General features: G+C 37.0%; 2 protein-coding genes and 1 long non-coding RNA gene across 3 annotated transcripts in view; 1 reads left to right on the forward strand and 2 right to left on the reverse strand.

The window, feature by feature from the left end:
* Positions 1 to 18,319, forward strand: part of LOC131973076 (uncharacterized) — a 139,001-nt gene that overhangs the window by 7,341 nt on the left and 113,341 nt on the right. The window lies entirely within an intron of this gene.
* Positions 4,026 to 11,122, reverse strand: LOC131973062 (gastrula zinc finger protein XlCGF57.1-like). The gene is made up of 2 exons (XM_059334908.1): positions 10,572 to 11,122; positions 4,026 to 6,018 (listed from the first exon to the last, which is right to left on the reverse strand). Exons 1-2 carry the CDS (start codon positions 10,750 to 10,752, stop codon positions 4,832 to 4,834), a joined length of 1,368 nt encoding a protein of 455 aa, XP_059190891.1. The 5' UTR covers positions 10,753 to 11,122; the 3' UTR covers positions 4,026 to 4,831.
* On the reverse strand, positions 13,459 to 17,511 carry LOC131973057 (gastrula zinc finger protein XlCGF57.1-like). The gene is made up of 2 exons (XM_059334902.1): positions 16,360 to 17,511; positions 13,459 to 15,039 (listed from the first exon to the last, which is right to left on the reverse strand). Exons 1-2 carry the CDS (start codon positions 16,445 to 16,447, stop codon positions 13,502 to 13,504), a joined length of 1,626 nt encoding a protein of 541 aa, XP_059190885.1. The 5' UTR covers positions 16,448 to 17,511; the 3' UTR covers positions 13,459 to 13,501.

Below are 18,319 nucleotides of genomic sequence, written 5' to 3' on the forward strand. Positions count from 1 at the left end.
CAGGATTCTCTGAGACTATGATAGGGGGACCCAAACAAAGTCTGAGTGTCCAGGAGTATGCTTCCCCTGAATTGCCCCTAAATTTGGTGCCTTCTAATGCCACTATTCCATCTTAATCATAGCACATTTTAATGAATTATTGTAAAGGAGAATAAGAGATCTTACATGTTTTATTTAAGGCGTCATATTAGGACAATCTTTTTGCAAATTCTGTGGTGGACTCTGCTAACACATCCATGTGCTCTTATTTTGAAAGCTACATGTGTTTGCTTTTATTTTGAAGGCGGGTCTAACTCGTTCTTACTGTAACGCCTTATGGTGTGTTTAATTGACACTGAAAGTCAGTACTTGGAGCTTGGAACAACGGCGAAAATTCTGACATTCATGTAGACCTTGAACGCACCATTAGCTGGAACATTATTCCTCTGTTTTACCTGTGATGTTTGTCGCTGAAAGTGGGGGGGACGGATCGGGATCACTTTTAATCTGGGGGGGACATATCTCCCACGTCCCTAGTGCCATCTGCGCGCATGCATTAGTCAGAAAATTCCCTCTTTATGGTTCCCTAGGGCAGTGGTGGAATGTAACTAAGTACATTTACTCAAGTACTGTACTTAAGTAAAATTTTGAGGTACTTGTACTTTACTTGAGCATTTCCATTTTATGTAACTTTATACTTCTATTCCACTACATTTAGAGGCAAATTTTATACTTTTTACTCCACTACATTTAGCCAGCAGCTTTAGTTACTTTTCAGATCGGGATTTAACATGAAAAACATGATCGGTTTAAAGTTTAAAGTGACATTTTCTAAATTAGACCTCATAAAAGCATATTAAATAGTTAAAATGAGCCCTACCTTGAGAAAATAAAATGCTGCTTATATAAATGCATCAATAATAATTATCAAATAATATATTGAGAATATATTTAACAATCTGAGTGGGTCCATTCTGCAAAACAAGTACTTTTACTTTTGATACTTTAAGTACATTTTGATGCTGATACTTTTGTACTTTTACTGAAGTAAGTTTTGAATGCAAGACTTTTACTTGTAGTGGAGTAATTTCACAGTGTGGTATTGGTACTTTTACTTAAGTAAGGAATCTGAATACTTCTTCCACCACTGCCCTAGGGAAGGATATGTCTTGGCCATCACTTGGGTTACTGCTCAAACTTGCACATGAACCCCAGGATGAAGAATGACAGCCACTTGAGGAAAAAATCCTGCTTCCAACAATTCACTCAACATACAGCTGGCATCATGAAAACAGACTTGAAAAAGGACTGGGTTAATCCAAAACCTCTGCTGCTGAAAGTTTCTCTAAAGATTTGTGATTTGACTGAAGTACTAGCACAGTCCATATATTGAAACGTTTAGGAGTTAGGTTGAGAAATTTTATTTATAAATGACAAAGAAAATGGCCATAGTGTTGCATAGGAGACATAAAATAATTTGACTATTTGAAAGAAGTTTAAACAATTATGCATGTAATACATGAAAGCACATTGGCTAGAAATCAACAAACAAACAAAAGCAAAATCACAAAATTGTGCAGCTTTACCTAAGCTCAGAAAAAAAAAGACTTATTTTAGATTGTGTACAATCCTTAAAACTTGTAATACTTGTGATCTCTTCAGCGCGGCGTTGTGCTGCTCTCACCAACACATTTGTGTCTTGAGTGTATCTAGCCGGATGAATGTTTTATTATAAATTCTGCAACTAATTGGTTTCTCCCCCCTGTGGCGAGCCAAGTTTCAGACAATTAAAGTCTGCAAATACTTTTTTACAAACCCAACAACTAAACAGTTTCACCCGTGTGGACAATTGAGTGTCTATTCTGATTGCTATGGTGTGCAAATGTTTTACTACAAACTGGACAACTAAATGGTTTCTCCCCAGGAGGAATTTTCATGTACCCAATATACAATACCCAATGCCCCAATGAAGTCTCATGTGAACTGTTAAGGACCCCTTTTAAGAAAACTGTTTACCACAAATAGAGCAACGAAACAGTTTCTCATGAGTTTGGATTCCCAAGTTTTTCTGCACATGTCCCTTGTGGACAACATTTCTGGCACATTCAGATAAGCTAGTTGATGTTTCCTAAGTATCACTTCCAGTTACTTCATTGTTGTTCTGAGGGCTTAATCGTGTCATCAACCTCAGGTTCAGAGGACTGTGAAGTCTAGTCATGAATAGCTGGTTGTAAGGACTGTCTGGATCTGATCCTCCCCATCAGCTTCTGTTGTCACTCGCTTCTCCTCAATTTGGCTTTCAGGAAGCTGTTAGGATTGTGTTTTCTCTTCCTCATCTTCTTCACTCTTCACAGTGATGTGAACAGGTGGCAATTTTCGTGTCTGAGCAGGGAGGCAAACCAGGAAGTGTCTTAAGCTGCATTCTACTGAAAATTCCAGCAGGGGGCGCTAAGTTTGGCTGCAAAAAAAATCTGACCATTCATTTCAGTGCAAAATGAGAAAACTTCTCACTTGATTTATTACCTCAGAATTTTTTCAGGACAACACCATGGTCTCAATCGCTAGTAAAAAAATTCTTCAAGACAATTTAATAATGGCCCCATTGAGAAGAAAATAGAAGATAAAGAATTGTATGATTTGGGGCGGGGCTACCTTTGATTGACAGGTCACTGACAAGGCGAGCCGTCACCAGGAGAGAAGCAGAGCAATGGGTATCCGGCAACGTGTCAATAAAGTTATATATAACGTTATATAGATAGAAAAAAGGATGTTTACCAGTTTGGTCTCATCACTTTGACCCTTTCACTGTATTTTCACTTAATGAAAGTTTATTTGAACGTTTTGTTCAGTAAAAATGTCTTGTTCAGTGTTTGGTTGGACTAACAGACACTCAAAGGAGTCGCTGCTCAGTTTTCTGAGGTAAGAAAGATACATTTTGTTTTTGTTTTTTGCCAAAACTAACATCCCAGTTAATGCTCCAGTTAATGCTAACATGAATTAGCAGCAGCCTCTCTCAGTCAGGTTGAGGTGTAGAGAGGCTGTAGTCAGTGATCAGATCCCTCTCCTCCTCCACAGTCCAATTATGGTCATGCTTCCTGTATCGGAAACAAGATGGTGATGAGTGTAACGCTGAACTCAATGCTTCCAACGGGCCACAAACCAATGGGTGACGTCACGGTGACTGCGTCCATTATTTATATACAGTCTGTGGATGTGAAGAGTGAAGAAGTTATGTTGCTAGGAATTCATTTATGACTGTACAATACTATAATAAAAAGAAAAAATAGGGGGAAAAGACACCTATTTTCCCTTGATGAGACCTGTTTACAAAAACCCCAACGTGAATATTGCTTTATACCCCACATGACTTAAATCCAGTTGTAGTAATTACTTTAATTTGAATCAGATGTTTCCTTTTCCAGTCTTTTTTTGAGGCTTTCCTGTTGATACTTGAGACCAGGGGTCAGCAACCTTTTTGATATTGAGTGCTATTTTTTACATTTTCTTGTTAATCAATGTATCATGATGTCATATCAACATTCAGGTTAACATGAAGTTAATTATGAAATTACATCAATTTCAATCTCCAACAGATTTTATTTAGCCTATTAATGGCATCCACATGGGCCACTAGTTCCCAACCTAACTGGGGATTTCCACCAGGTGGGGAACGGCTCCGCTGCGGTTTTGCTCCGTCCTCTGCCCGGCGTCAATTTCCACCAGCCGCGGAACGTCTGCGGAACGGCAGCGTAGCGAGCCAGCCATATACAGGATAAGGAGAAAACATGATAATCCTGAACGAACGTGAGACTGTGAGATCAGCGCCCGGTGGAAATCAGGCTTGAGGGTCCAAACCCCCACAAGGGGTCGCCAAAGCTTCACAGGGTGTCAAGAGGGCTTCCTGATTTTAAGGGGTAAAAAACTGCATTTTGACCAAGAAAGAAGCAGTTCATCAGTCCATCTGGTACTTTTGAAGGTTATGAAAACATCATATCACAGTGAAATTAACCTTCCAGCAATCTTTTTCATCAGGAATAAACTTAACAAATAGTTGTACATTTTTACTCGCTGTGGTTACAAATTATATGCACAGTTCCCATTTCAGCATTCTGCTTTAAACGCAGTAGAATCATTTCACAATATGGTATTAGTACTTTTACTGAAGTAAAGATCTTAATACTTTTTCGACCACAGGATGCCAGTTTCATGTTTACCCATTATCACACGTGTCCTATTAAGACCAGTGTGCCCAAATCACATCCTTTAGATGATGTCTTCTTCTTTTTTTATAGTTCTGCTAGTTGCTCCCATTTGAAGAGATCAAATCAAAACCTGAAAAGTCAATTCATATTCTTATTGGGGGCTAAGGCTATGTTGACCATAGTGATGTAAAGAGAACATAAAATACATTTAGACAATTTAAACAACTGAATCAACGAAAACATTTTAGAACAAAAAAGAATAGTGCCCAGATGACGAAAGAAGACACAGAGAAAATTAAAACAGAATTACAATTGGGTAAAGGGACCTGCACTTAAATGGACTGCCGATTTTCTCGTTGCTTCATCGTAGGTGAATTTGGAGTCCATATCAGCCAGATTTTAGCTGTTCAGTGTTTAACAAAGTGTAACCCGAAGTACTTCATTTGTCCAGCCTCATTTACTTATGCTGCGCTCACTGACACACTGCTGATTTTTGACATGATATAGCCAAGTGCATCTTTTATCACACGTAAGAGTTCCTTTTTGAACAAATCTTTTACTACAAATTGAGCAACTAACTGGACAGTCAAGTCTTGTTTCAGAATTCCCTGTTGTGTGAACCCCTTACTTTATATTGAACAAATAAATGGTTACTCCTTTGTGTGGACAGTTGAGGGTCTTTTAAGAGTTTGTCCATCCGTTTCCCCTGTATGAAGAGCTGAGTGTCGTTTTAGAACACTTTGGTCTGCAAATCTTTTATAACAAACTGAGCAACTAAATGGTTTCTTCCCCGTGTGACTAGTCAAGTGTCGTTTTAGATTACTATGTTTGGCAAAACTTTTACTACAAACTGAGCAACTGAATGGTTTCTCTCCTGTGTGGACAGTCAGGTGTTGTTTAAGATGTCCCTTTTGTGTAAATCTTTTACTACAAACTGAACAACTAAATGGTTTCTCCCCCGTGTGGACAGTCAAGGGTCTTTTAAGAGTTTGTCTGTCTGGTTGCCTTGTATGGAGAGTCAAGTGTTGTTTTAGACTTCTATCGGCTGCAAATCTTTTATTACAAACAGAGCAACTAAATGGTTTCTCCCCTGAGTGGACAGGCAAGTGTCGTCTCAAAGTACAGGGTTCTGCAAATGTTTTACTACAAACTGAACAACTATATGGTCTCTTCCCTGTGTGGACAGCCATATGTCGCGTAAGAGTTGAGTTTTGTGCAAATCTTTTACTACAACATGAACAACTAAATGGTTTCTCTCCTGTGTGAATTCTCATGTGTATAACGAACTTGCTATGGTTACGGAAACTTGCATTGCACAGTGAGCAGTTGAAACGTTTTTGGCCAAAGCTTCTAGCACATTCAGAGGAGCTAACTGATGTTTTTCCAGTATAACATTCCACATCAGTTACAGGTAAATTGTTTTCCAGAGGGTTTAAACATGACTGAGCTTCCTTAATGCCCTCCCAGTCATCACTGTCATCAGTCTCAGCTTCAGAGAAGTGTGCAGTGTTGTAATGAATAGCTGGCTGTAAAGAACTGTCTGGATCTGAATTCCTGGCTGGTTGTGATCCTCCACAGTCCTCCATATCAGCTTCTGTTGTCTCTCTGTTCTCCTCAGTTTGGCTCTCATGAAGCTGTGAGGACTGAGCTTTCTCTTCTTCACTCTTCATAGGGATAGAAGTCAACAGGAACTTGATATCAGCCTCCTCCAGCCCTCCTCCAAGATGCTCTCTCTCCTGACTGCTCCAGACTTCCTCCTGTTCCTCTTTAATGTGTTGAGTCTCTGGGTCCTCCTGGTCCAGACTGGAGCTTAACTCCTGCTGCTTAGAAGGAGCCTCTTCTTTGTGTGGAGAGTCATGAAATACAAACAGATTCATTAGAAAACTGTAATATAACAGTGATAGGCTTTTTAAAAATACATATTACTCAGAGGATTAGCATTTATGTATATCCTTTACATAACTGTTGTTTCTTGGGCACCAAAAATTTAAAGCTAAGTGAAAGCTTAAGGCAAAGGAAATAAAGGCAAATATATATTGAGACCTTTTTTAATCTCGCACCAAACAAATACCCCATTACAAAAAAAATAGACTAATACTAAAACCAATAAAAAGTAAACTAAAACTAAACATTTAAAAAAAAAAGAAAAACTAGCAAACTCGCTTTAAAAACGAATTAAAAAAACTGAATTTGAAACAAAAACTTCACAACAAAATTAAAATAAAAACTAATGAAAAAACCCAACTATAACCTTGGTGGAAATGTACATTATGAGATTTACTTTGGCATGTTTTTGGAAAAATTGGCCAAGTTTGGATGGAAACTTGACTCTTGATTATGAGTGACTGATTGAAGGATTCCTGTTTCCTGACATTCCCAGTAGCATATCAAATAGAAATAAGTTGAAATTTGTCATGAAACGTGTTAAATACATAATTTTCCACACTTCTTAGGGACAAAATGTAAACTTTTGCATATCTTTTATAACATCATGAGTCTGCAAGATTTACTACACAAAAATTCATCACAAACATTAAAACCCAACCAGAGTTTCCCATTAATTACCTGAGTCTCACGTGCTGCGCTAACGTCACATTTCAAGCTAAGAAAGTATACTCAAACGATTCATAATGTAGAGTTATTTTGTGTTGTGTTGCTGCTGCTCAGCAGTGTGTCTGTCACCCGTCAGCCAGTCAAAACCCCGACCCACCTCTTAGTCCTCCTCCGAGACATGCACACGCATACAAACACTTACACGCGCACTGAATTGACCTACCTGCCCACCCCACCAAGGTTATAATAGTTTTGGATTTTTCATTAGTTTTAGTTTTAATTTCGTTGTGAATTTTTGTTTTCAAATTCAGTTAGTTTTAGTTAGTTTTAAGAGTGAGTTTTCTAGTTTTAGTTTAGTTTTTAGTTTTTGAAAATGCTTAGTTTTAGTTTAGTTTTTATTAGTTTTAGTGTTAGTTTTAGTTTTTTTGTAATGGGCTATGTGTTGGGTGCGAGATTCAAAGTGGTCATAATAAATTTTGCCTTTATTTCCTTTGGTTTATCCATCTCAGCCCCAATAAGGTTATTAACTGTTTTGAATTTTGGTTCTAGTGTAGACATCCCAGTCTCAGTAAACATATTTACCATGTGTTGCATGTTCAAATAGAAACACTGAATTATGAATGAAAAAAGTTGACAAAAATGAAAACTAAGGACATTTTCACTATATTTTAATTAGTTTTAGTTAGTTTTGTAACCACACAATACAGTTTCAGTTAGTTATCGTTTTTTTAAAAACTCTAGTTTTTATTTTTATTTCAGTTAACGAAAATGTTTTTTCAATTCTAGTTTTCGTTATTTCGTTAGTTTTCGTTAACTATAATAACCTTGCACCCCACTACTCCACGCAGAACAATTCTAGCATGACAGAGAAACCGACCTGTCTGTATCAGTCCCGCCCTTATATGCTCTCCTCCCATAGTCTCATAAAATCCTGTGGGAAATACTGCCAACATATGTGAAAATACATGTTTTGTTTCTTATTAATGGATAGGAAGAAGGTGAATAACTCATCTGTAAAGTAAAATTAGCTGTCAGACAAATGCAGTGGTGGTGAAATACAACATTTGCCTCTGAGATGTAGTGGAGCTGAAGTATGAGGTTGGATAATGTCAGAATAATCTGTTATTCTGTCTCTGTTGTCTGTCTCTGTGGACGCTGGTCACCTTCTGTTGACGTAGGTCACTATCTATGCGTGCGTAATTCACTATATGTGCGTCTGTGTGTGCATTTATAGATTAATCATGCAAGCTGCTTTGCTACAATGCTCATGTGCTAATGTTGTTTTTAAAGTATGATTAAACTAAATAAATTTACTCCATCTACTTAAACGTTCTCTGTCCTACTTAGAGTAAGATTCTATTGCCACAAAAAGATAAATTTGAGGTTTTATTGTTTGTTGCAAAATCTGTGTCTCCAATAATATCTCTGCAGGTCATATCAAGGCAGGAGTTTGTGTTTTGAAAGTTTTGTTGTTTGTTTTGAGGTCAGCTCATGGACATGGTGTGCTGAGCAGAAAGATAACTGTCTTCTCTGCTCGGTGACATGACGTGTCCACGTATTGATTAAACTGACAAATCAGCGTATCGAAAGGAGGCGACTTCTGGAGGAGATCAACCTACATTTTTTGGTAAAACCTCTGTTAGGCTATAAAACTGGGTTCAAGGGAAATTAGACTGTGTCCAGACTTCATGAACTGACCAGCCTGATGTCATGTCAGGGACCTGTAGATTGAACCTAGAGACTCTGTAAACTGCACATTTCTTGACGTATTGTAATAAAATGAAGTTAAACAGAGATTTCCTCAATACATTTCTCAACAATATATTTCAAATGCTTAACTCTACGGGGTCTTGGGCTATTTTGCCCATTTTTTAAATCCTTTTTGTGTCTTTTATGGTCATTTGTGTCTTTTTTTTAGTCATCTTGTGTCTTTTTTTAAGTCATCTTGTGTCTTTTTTTTGTCATTTTGTATCTTTTTTAGTCATTTAGTCCAACATAAAATGTGACTTTGAATCTTTTTTTTAACTTTCAAAACACTATCATGCTCAATAAAAAATGTAAATGTCGCAAATGTGAACAAATGTTCCAAATATAAAATATAAGAGGGTTAGATCCAGTTCTTATATATTTTATTCTTAATTAAATATATCTGACCTTGTCTCCAGTTTTACTTGGTATATCATCATCAAACTGAAACTGGCCTCATGGAGTTGACAGCCAGAACTTTAGAGGTAAATTTACAGTAGGGCTCCACCTCCACCTCTACCTTTGTTTTCTAGTCTGGATGTGATGAAGAAGTCATGCTTTGGTGCTTTTGGAGACTCCAGAGGGTTAAATATGAGTATGTCGATTAGTACTGAATAGGGTTGCAAAATTCCCGGAATTTTCAAAGACGGAAAATTTCCATGGGAATTTAAGGGAATTAACGGGAATTAATGGGAATTAACGGGAATTTATGGGAATAAACTGGGAATTTTCAAAATTGAAGGTTGGCTCTTCTTAGGGAACTTAAATATAGTTGAGGAAAGTATATTTTAGCATAATCTTGACTAAAACAAACAGATGCCATTCAAATACTCTTGAATATCCATGCCATTCCTCAATCACATGCACAGAGCACCCTACTGGCACTGTGCATGCCTCCATCACATGTACAGAAGATTTCTCAGAGTTGGATGTTGAGGAAGGGGACATGTTGTTGGATGTTGATGAGGAGCAGGAAGAGTCTATTGACTGAGCAAAAATGCAGAGGATTGCTTGAAGGAAGATTTGCATGTTTAATGGAACGTTTTGGAGGAAGAGTGGCATTTTTCATTTAACATTTTGAATGGGACTTTGTGGAGATTTTTGGATGGGGGGGGGGGGGGTTAGGGGATGGGTGATATTGAACCCAACACTCCTGTTTTTGTTCATCCCTGAAACAAGTAATTAGAACGTGTTCTACTCTACTTACAAATAAATCTGTTGAAATATCTGTTGAAAACATTTTGTATGGATGTTTTCTTATGACGTCTGCTTATATTTATGCTTGTATATAATATATTCCCAATTAGTTCTCCTAAATTCCCATTAATTCCCATTATTCCCATGGAAAGCTTCCAATATGGAATATTTCCAAAATTCCCAAGCTTAACTTCCCATGGAAATTTACCGGAAATTTTCCGCCCCTTTGCAACCCTAGTACTGAAGAACAATCATTGATTAAATGTATGTAGTTACACTCCACCATGGCTTGAACCTCCACAGTGTCTTATTAGTACTGTACTTTTACTTAACCCTATAAAGCCTGAACCATGAAATAATTGCCAGAAAATTATATTTTTTTAAAACTTGAGTATTTATTGAACCTGCTGACAAAAATAAATAAATAAATGTGCATATATGAATTCTAATGTGTATCATATTTGATACATCAGGTCCTTTTGTGCAATTTGTTGCTCACAGTTTGTTTTTCTTGAACTAACAAAAACATAAAACCTAACATTTTTACCCTATTAAGACTTTCCTTTTAACATTTAATTCAAATATGCAAGAAAAAAATTATTTATCTGCTGATATGAAGTTTTCACCCAGTAATGAACCTGTATCATTTTTGCTACATCTGGTATTTTTGTGCAATTTGTTGCTCAGTTTGTTTGTTTTTAATCTCCAACACATGTATACATCAGGTTTTTCAGGAAAAAAATATATCAGACTGATGATGTAGAGGTCTCAACAATATGTGTATCAAATGTGATACACTTGGCTTTATAGGGTTAAATACATGATGTGAATACTTCCTCCATAGGGGTTTCCCAGCAGTTTGAAGTGATAATAAAACAATGAAACTGTGCAAACCTGATCCGTGTGAGCGGCCTTCGGGCTTGTAAACCAGTAGCTTTCTGTTCTTCTCCTTTGAGCAGAGCTCCAGCTCCTCCTCGTACTCTGCTATCGTTCTTTCAAACACTTCAAATATTTCATCAGCGGCCGCAGTTAGTCTCTGGTTCACGAAAACTCTCAGCATCTCAACTTTAGACATCTTTAACTTCCAGCTAACTTCATTAGCTTCCCGGGAAATAATCCAGACACAGATGACGGCTCAGAGTTCACTCAGACACGTTGATCGGCGTGTTGTGTTGCCACTGAAGTGGTTTCTTTCTTTCTTTCAGTCACTTCAACGAGCTAACGCGAAGCTAACTATATTTAGCATTCTTAGCTAACGGAGATGAGTCTGGAGTCTGAAATGTACCGAAAAAAAGTCAAACTAAACAAGTGTATCCGGGCATACGGGTTATGATAGTTAACTCTGGTTGTACCTGTTGAATTACGTGATATAAATTGTAGAATTCATGGTAATAAGAATGTATCAGTTTACACCCAGGACTCGTAAAGAAACCACTCTCATCACATCTCTTCTTCTCGGGGTCCCTACAACTGCTTCCGGTGCCACTTCTTCAAAATAAAAGTGAACTAATTTGTATTTTTCAACTCAGAAACATGACTGCTTATTTGTAAGGGGCAGTGGTGGAAGAAGTATTATGATCCTTTACTTAAGTAAAAGTACCAATAAAACACTGTGAAATGACTCCACTACAAGTAAAAGTCCTGCATTCAAAACATACTGAAGTAAAAGTACAAAAGTATCAGCACCAAAATGTACTTAAAGTATCAAAAGTAAAAGTACTCGTTTTGCACTCACATTGTTTTATGTGTTCTAAATATATTATAAGATTATTTGTATTGATGCATTTATATAAGTAGCATTTTACTGTTGTCCAGATAGGACTAATTTTAACTACTTAATACACTGTTATGTTTTATAAATGTGTAATCATATTAAATATTTTTTCATGTTGAATCTGAAAAGTAACTAAAGCTGTCAGCTAAATGTAGTGGAGTAAAAAGTACAATATTTGCCTCAAAATGTAGTGGAGTAGAAGTATAAAGTTACATAAAATGGAAATACTCAAGTAAAGTACAAGTAACTCAAAATTGTACTTAAGTACAGTACTTGAGTAAATGTACTTAGTTACTTCCCACCACTGGTAAGGGGTCACAACACAAAAAGACTTGGAGCCAAGGGTTTAATCATTACAAATTTCTCAGACTGTAGGTATTGAATGTTTAACCTTTATTTGGAAAGTGATCAGTACAACTGCAGATGACATAAATGCAGCACAATCTCTCCCTCTGAAATATAATGGAGTAGAAATATAAAGTTACATAAAACAAAAATACTCAGCTTTGGTTATTAGTTACTATACAAGATTTTGCATAATATATAAAGAGCTTCTAAAATGTGATGCATGTTGTATTTTTGTGCCAGTCATTCGCACATCAATTAATTTTTTACAACGGTTGGAACAAGGTAGATTTTTCTGGCTTTTGGCATAGCCAAAAATAGCATCAACAATTCATGATGTGTTCAGGTATTCCCCCAGTGCTTTATAGGCCTGGTGGGCCACCAGGCTTTTCTTGGCTCCTCGTCAGGTTAAGTGTCACTTGTTTATTTTAAAAAGCTTTTTTTAATGGACCAAAACGGGGATACCTAAGACGGTATATCGACACACACATCTGTGATACGGTCGAAAGCACAATGGCAACAGACCCACCTTCAAAATAAATCAAACAAATGTAGCTTTCAAAATAAAAGCACATGGATGTGTTAGCAGAGTCCACCACAGAATTTACAAGAAGACTGTCAAAATAAGACGCCTTAAATAAAACATGGAAGAATCCTTATTCTCCTTTACAATAATTCATTAAAATATGCAATGATTAAGATGGAATAGTGGCATTAGAGGCACCAAATTTAGGCTTTTAGGGCAAAAATGTTCGGGAGGAGCATGCCCATGGACCCCCCTACTTTGTTTGTCATAGTCTCAGAAAATCCTGGGGGAAACACTGGTTCTAAAGGCTTGACAGACTGTACAGACAAGAAATTGCCCAGCAGTATGTTCAGGGTAATGAAAGGAGGTGAGATGTTTTTGGGTCCTTCATTGAGTCAGCTTCAAGTCAGTAAATTTGTTTGGCTGCACTGGGAATTTCATGCACAAACTTCTTTTTATTTATGTAAAATGTTGGTTGTTGTTTACACTACAGTTACTTTTTTTTTTTTTATATATAAAAAATATTTGGGTTAAGGCATGTAGTGAAAAAATTTGTTGAAATAATTTGCTGACAGCATCATCCTCCCCAGTTCAAAAATCCCATCTGCGCCCCTGGTTTAACCGCATGGCCATGTTTGCACTTTCTTATTTATGTTAATTTATTTTACTTTTAAATGTGACCAGCAATGGCTTGTTTTAAGATTCACAAGGATTTAACTTAAGTGAAAATAATTATTTTATTTTGTTTGTTAAAACTGTATTTCAAGATTTGCCAAGATTGTGCCTTTTTGTAAGACTCTACATTTAAGTATTTTTAATAAGTGTCTTATAATAACACACAATAGTCATAATTTCAACATTTTTTTTTACAAAAACACAGTGGACCGCCGGTGGGCTTCTCTACCACCAGGCCAAGCAAGTTTTCTGGGGGAAACCCTGTGTGTTGTTTACTTATTTCTTAAACAATATGGAGGTTCAAAGTTAATTCAAGGAAGGAAAATGTCTATTGGTTTAAACTTGACAAAAGGTGCCAGAGGCACTCCTTCCCTTCTTACCTTTCACAAAAAACGCTATAGCATAAAATGTTTAAATGTTTATATTTATGCTGCTCCCAGCAACACACTTGTGTTTTTAACAACACTCTACAGCCGGGTCAATGTTTTATTACAAACTGAACAACTACATGGTTACTCCAATGTGAACAGTCAAGTGTCGTTTCAGACTTCTATGGTGTGCAAAACTTTTACTACAAACTGAACAATTAAATGTTTTATCCCCTTTGTGGACAATCAAATGTCGTCTTAGAACACTATGGTCTGCAAATCTTTTACTACAAACTGAACAACTAAATGGTTTCTCTCCCGTGTGACCAGTCAAGTGTCGTTTTAGATTACTATGGTGGGCAAAACGCTTGCTACAAACTGAACAACTGAATGGTTTCTCTCCTGTATGGACAGTCAGGTGTTGTTTAAGATGTCCCTTTTGTGTAAATCGTTTACTACAAACTGAACAACTAAAGGGTTTCTCTCCTGTGTGGACAGTCAAGTGTCGTTTCAAACTTGCATGGTGTGCAAATCTTTTATCGCCAATTGGACAACTAAAGGGTTTCTCCCCTGTATGGACAGTCAGGTGTTGTTTCAGATGTCCTTTTCGTGCAAATCTTTTACTACAAACTGTACAACTGAATGGTTTATCCCCTGTGGGGACAGCGAGGAATTGTTTACCATTTGTATGGTGTGCAGGTTTTTTATCACCAACCAAACAGCTTAATGCTTTCTCCGCTGTGTGGATGGTCAAGTGTCGTCTAAGATTTCCCTTTTGTGTGAATCTTTTACTACAAACTGAACAAGAATATGACTGATCCCCTGTGTGGACAGCCGAGTGCCGTGTCAAACTACGATGGTGTGCAAATCTTTCACTACAAACTGAACAACTAAATGGTTTCTTTCCTGTGTGGATAGTTAGGTGTTGTTCCAGATGTCCTTTATGTGCAAATGTTTTACTACAAGCTGAACAACTAAATGGTTTCTCCCCAGTATGAATTCTCATGTGCCTAACCAAATTGCTACTGGTACTAAAACATGTTTTACAAACTGAGCAGCTGAAACGTTTTCCTTCTGAATGAAGTCTCATGTGAGCCGTTAAGGACTTTTTTCGGGGGAACCTTTTACCACAAACTGAGCAACAAAATGGTTTCTCCCCAGTTTGGATTCCAGTGTTTTCCTGCAAATGTGCCTTGTGGACAAAGTTTCTAGCATATTCAGATGATGATTTTTCAGTAATACATTCCATGTCCCCGGTCTCCTCCCAATCACTACTGTCATCAGTCTCAGGTTCAGAGGAATGTGAAGTCTTATCATGATTAGCTAGTTGTACAGGGCTGTCTGGATCTGAGCTCCTGGCTGTTTCTGATCCTCCACACTCCTCTTCATCAGTTTCTGTTTTTAAATGCTCTGCCTCTCTGTTCTCCTCAGTTGTGCTTTTGTGAAGCTGTGAGGACTGAGCTTTCACTTCTTCATCTTCTTCACTCTTCACAGGGACAGAAGTGAAAAGGAACTTGATATCAGCCTCCTCCAGCCCTGGAAGCTGCTCTCCCTCCCGACTGGTCCAGACCTCCTCCTGTTCCTCTTTAATGTGTGGAGTCTCTGAGTCCTGCTGGATCAGACTGGAGCTCAACTCCTGCTGCTCTTCTTTAACCCCAAACAGCTGCTGGACATCTGTGGAATGTAATGATATACATGCACAAATATTAGAAGAGTAGAACAGTAATTTCATGGAAATCGTGATTTTTATCTTTACCCAATTAATGTGTGCTGATGTTGGGCCCCAAAGAAGCCATTTCATTGTAATGAGACCATTAAAAATGTGACCTCACTCAACCTTTGATCTTTGCTCTGATTGCCTTTGATCCTTTGATGTGCATACAGATACATACATGCACACACACATGCGCATAAGCGCGCACACTCCTCCAGATACACATGCTTCAAACACACACACACACACATACACATGTAACTTTATGTGATTTTAATTACACACACACACACACACACACACACACACACACACACACACAGGTAACTTTATATGATTTTAATTACACATACACACACACACACACACACACACACACACACACACACACACAGGTAACTAAGTGATTTTAATTACACACAAACACCCACACACACACACATACACATGTAACTTTATGTGATTTTAATTACACACACACACACACACACACACACACACACAGGTAACTTTATATGATTTTAATTACACATACACACACACACACACAGGTAACTATGTGATTTTAATTACACACAAACACACACACACACACACACACACACATACACATGTAACTTTATGTGATTTTAATTACACACACACACACACACACACACACACAGGTAACTTTATATGATTTTAATTACACACACACACACACACACACACACACACACACACAGGTAACTACGTTATTTTAATTACACACAAACACACACACACACACACACACAGGTAACTTTATATGATTTTAATTACACACACACACACACACACACAGGTAACTATGTGATTTTAATTACACACAAACACACACACACACACACACACACACACACACAGGTAACTACGTGATTTTAATTACACACAAACACACACACACACACAGGTAACTTTATATGATTTTAATTACACACACACACACACACACACACACACACAAATGATACACACACACACACACACACACACACACACACATTTTGAGGTTAGAGGTCATAGGTTGCTGTATAAAGAAATACTTGAATGCTTGTTGTAGGTGTGCTCCTTGTATATAATATAATATCATAACATTACTAGTATTAATTGTTTGAAATCTCTGAAGAATCTCATCATAGTGTACGCACACCGGCAGTAGCCCCCGTGGCCCTTTTAGAATTTCCCCAGAGCAAATTTTCTAGTTATTATTATTACTTCAAAAACACTTTTACTGAATGAAACAGTGAAACTGTCCAAACCTGATCTGTGTAACTGGAGATCAGGGTTGTAAACAGCGTCCAGCAGTTTGAACTCCTGTTCCTCCTCGTGCTCTCCAACTTCAGACATTTGGTTTCTAAATCACAGCAACTTTTCCTCCAGACCATAGACTGTACATACACTCCGTTAAAGCGGGTTGGTCACCCTGACATCAGCTGCGTTGTTGGTTACGTTCGGGTCCGTCTATCGTCTGATCTCTATCGATGACTCCACCGAGTGTGGAGAACAATCCGTCAATTTCCAGTTAGCACGTTAAGCTAACTTCACTTAGCATTCTTGTCTAACGGATATAACTGCGAAAATGTCATTTAAACAAGTTTATCATGACATAAGGGACCTGTTGGTTCACTCCGTCTGTATTCAATGAACAACAGGTGCTAAGGTGAAAAAAATCAGTTAACAACAAGCCCTGGAGCAGATCTCTCCCATCAGATAGCTCAAGTTCTTCTTCTTCTTCTTTGGAGTTTCTTCTTCTTCTTCTTTGTGTTGTTTTATGGCGGTTGACAAACAACTTTTTGGTGTATTACCGCCACCTACTGATATGGAGTGTGGACCGGGACTTTACACATTCCTGAGTTTAACTAAATAATAATAAAATAATAATAATAAAAATAAAAAAAAAATAAAAAAATAAAAAAAAAAGAGAAAGTACATAAATTATATTCTCTCTATTAATCTTGTTCTCCTAAGATACTGTAACAAAAAGGAAAAACATTTCTCCTCTGAACTTCTTTGTAAAAGATCCCGTAAATCAAAGTTCAACTTAATTTCTTTAAGGTTCAATATCAGTTCCCTTCTCTCCTGATCATACTTCTGACAATAAAGCATCACATGTTCTAAATTTTCTTCTTCATTACAATATTGACATCTTCCCGAATTGTGTTTTCCCATTTTAAATAGTGTACTGTTTAATGCTGTATGACCCAATCTTAGTCTGGATATTATTGTTTCCTCTTTTCGTGTTCTCCCCACGCTTCTCATCACACCTACTTTTCTTTGAATTCTATATAACCACCTTCCTTTTCTCTCTTCTTCCCGATAGCTAAAGTTAGCCACTGCTTCCGGTACCACGTCTCCTTCATAATAAGAGTTTTCAAAATAGCAAAATAACTTTACTGCAATAACTTTTATAGTCACAACAATCACAACTCATGAAAAATAAATCCTAATATTAGGTCTACTCTTATGAAATGCATTAGAGACATGCGGCCTATTTAATCAATAATAAATAAAGAAATAAGTAAGCGTCCTATTTGCACCTGTTTGCTTTTTGCATTAATGTCCGCTTTATTTTAGTTATTTAATGTGAAGTTAATTTATGAAGTTAAACTCCCCAATTCTTCATTGTTGTTCTTGTAGTTAGATTTTTTTTTACACACAAATAAAAAACAGTTCGAAGCTGAGATTCTTTGAAGAGGTAGAGAGGAACTTGTTTTATTAGTGTCTTGAAAAATGGAAACAAATCAACATACAAACAGTCTCTGAAAACTCATAAAATAAATGTACATTCGCTCCAACTCAGATACATTCTTGAAATAGGCAGATTCTGAATATTTTCTTTTTCAAAACCTTTTCCAGTTTGTCTGTGAGTCTCATCAGGTTTAAAGTTGGACTTAATGATTGTTTACAAATTAAATATTAGACCAATCTAAGAAATCAAATAAAAAATGATCAGACGAAAAATGTCAGCACTGATTTGACTCTCCACAGAGCAGCAGAAAAAAAAAACATTTTAAAAGGCCTTCAAATTGTTTTACATTTTATTAAAAGGCCATTTTCAGACTTTTACGAAGACCAGCAGACACCCTGATTTCACTTGTGAAACTAAAATAAACCTTTTAATAGTCTGTAGCATGAAATAACCAGAGAAACACTTCACCCAGTCCTGATTGGCCATTGTGGTTTAAACCAGATTGTACAGAGATAAACAAAAACACATAT

This window comes from Centropristis striata, chromosome 6 (genome assembly GCF_030273125.1).
Source record: "Centropristis striata isolate RG_2023a ecotype Rhode Island chromosome 6, C.striata_1.0, whole genome shotgun sequence".
Taxonomy (NCBI): domain Eukaryota; kingdom Metazoa; phylum Chordata; class Actinopteri; order Perciformes; family Serranidae; genus Centropristis; species Centropristis striata.

Bases quoted from the DNA above. Each gene is read 5' to 3' on its own strand.
- LOC131973062 (XM_059334908.1), bottom strand. From the start codon at position 10,752: ATGTCTAAAGTTGAGATGCTGAGAGTTTTCGTGAACCAGAGACTAACT. The intron at 6,019-10,571 runs GTTTGCACAGTT...CACACAAAGAAG, and splicing joins AGGCCGCTCACACGGATCAG to AGGCTCCTTCTAAGCAGCAG.
- LOC131973057 (XM_059334902.1), bottom strand. From the start codon at position 16,447: ATGTCTGAAGTTGGAGAGCACGAGGAGGAACAGGAGTTCAAACTGCTG. The intron at 15,040-16,359 runs GTTTGGACAGTT...TACATTCCACAG, and splicing joins TCTCCAGTTACACAGATCAG to ATGTCCAGCAGCTGTTTGGG.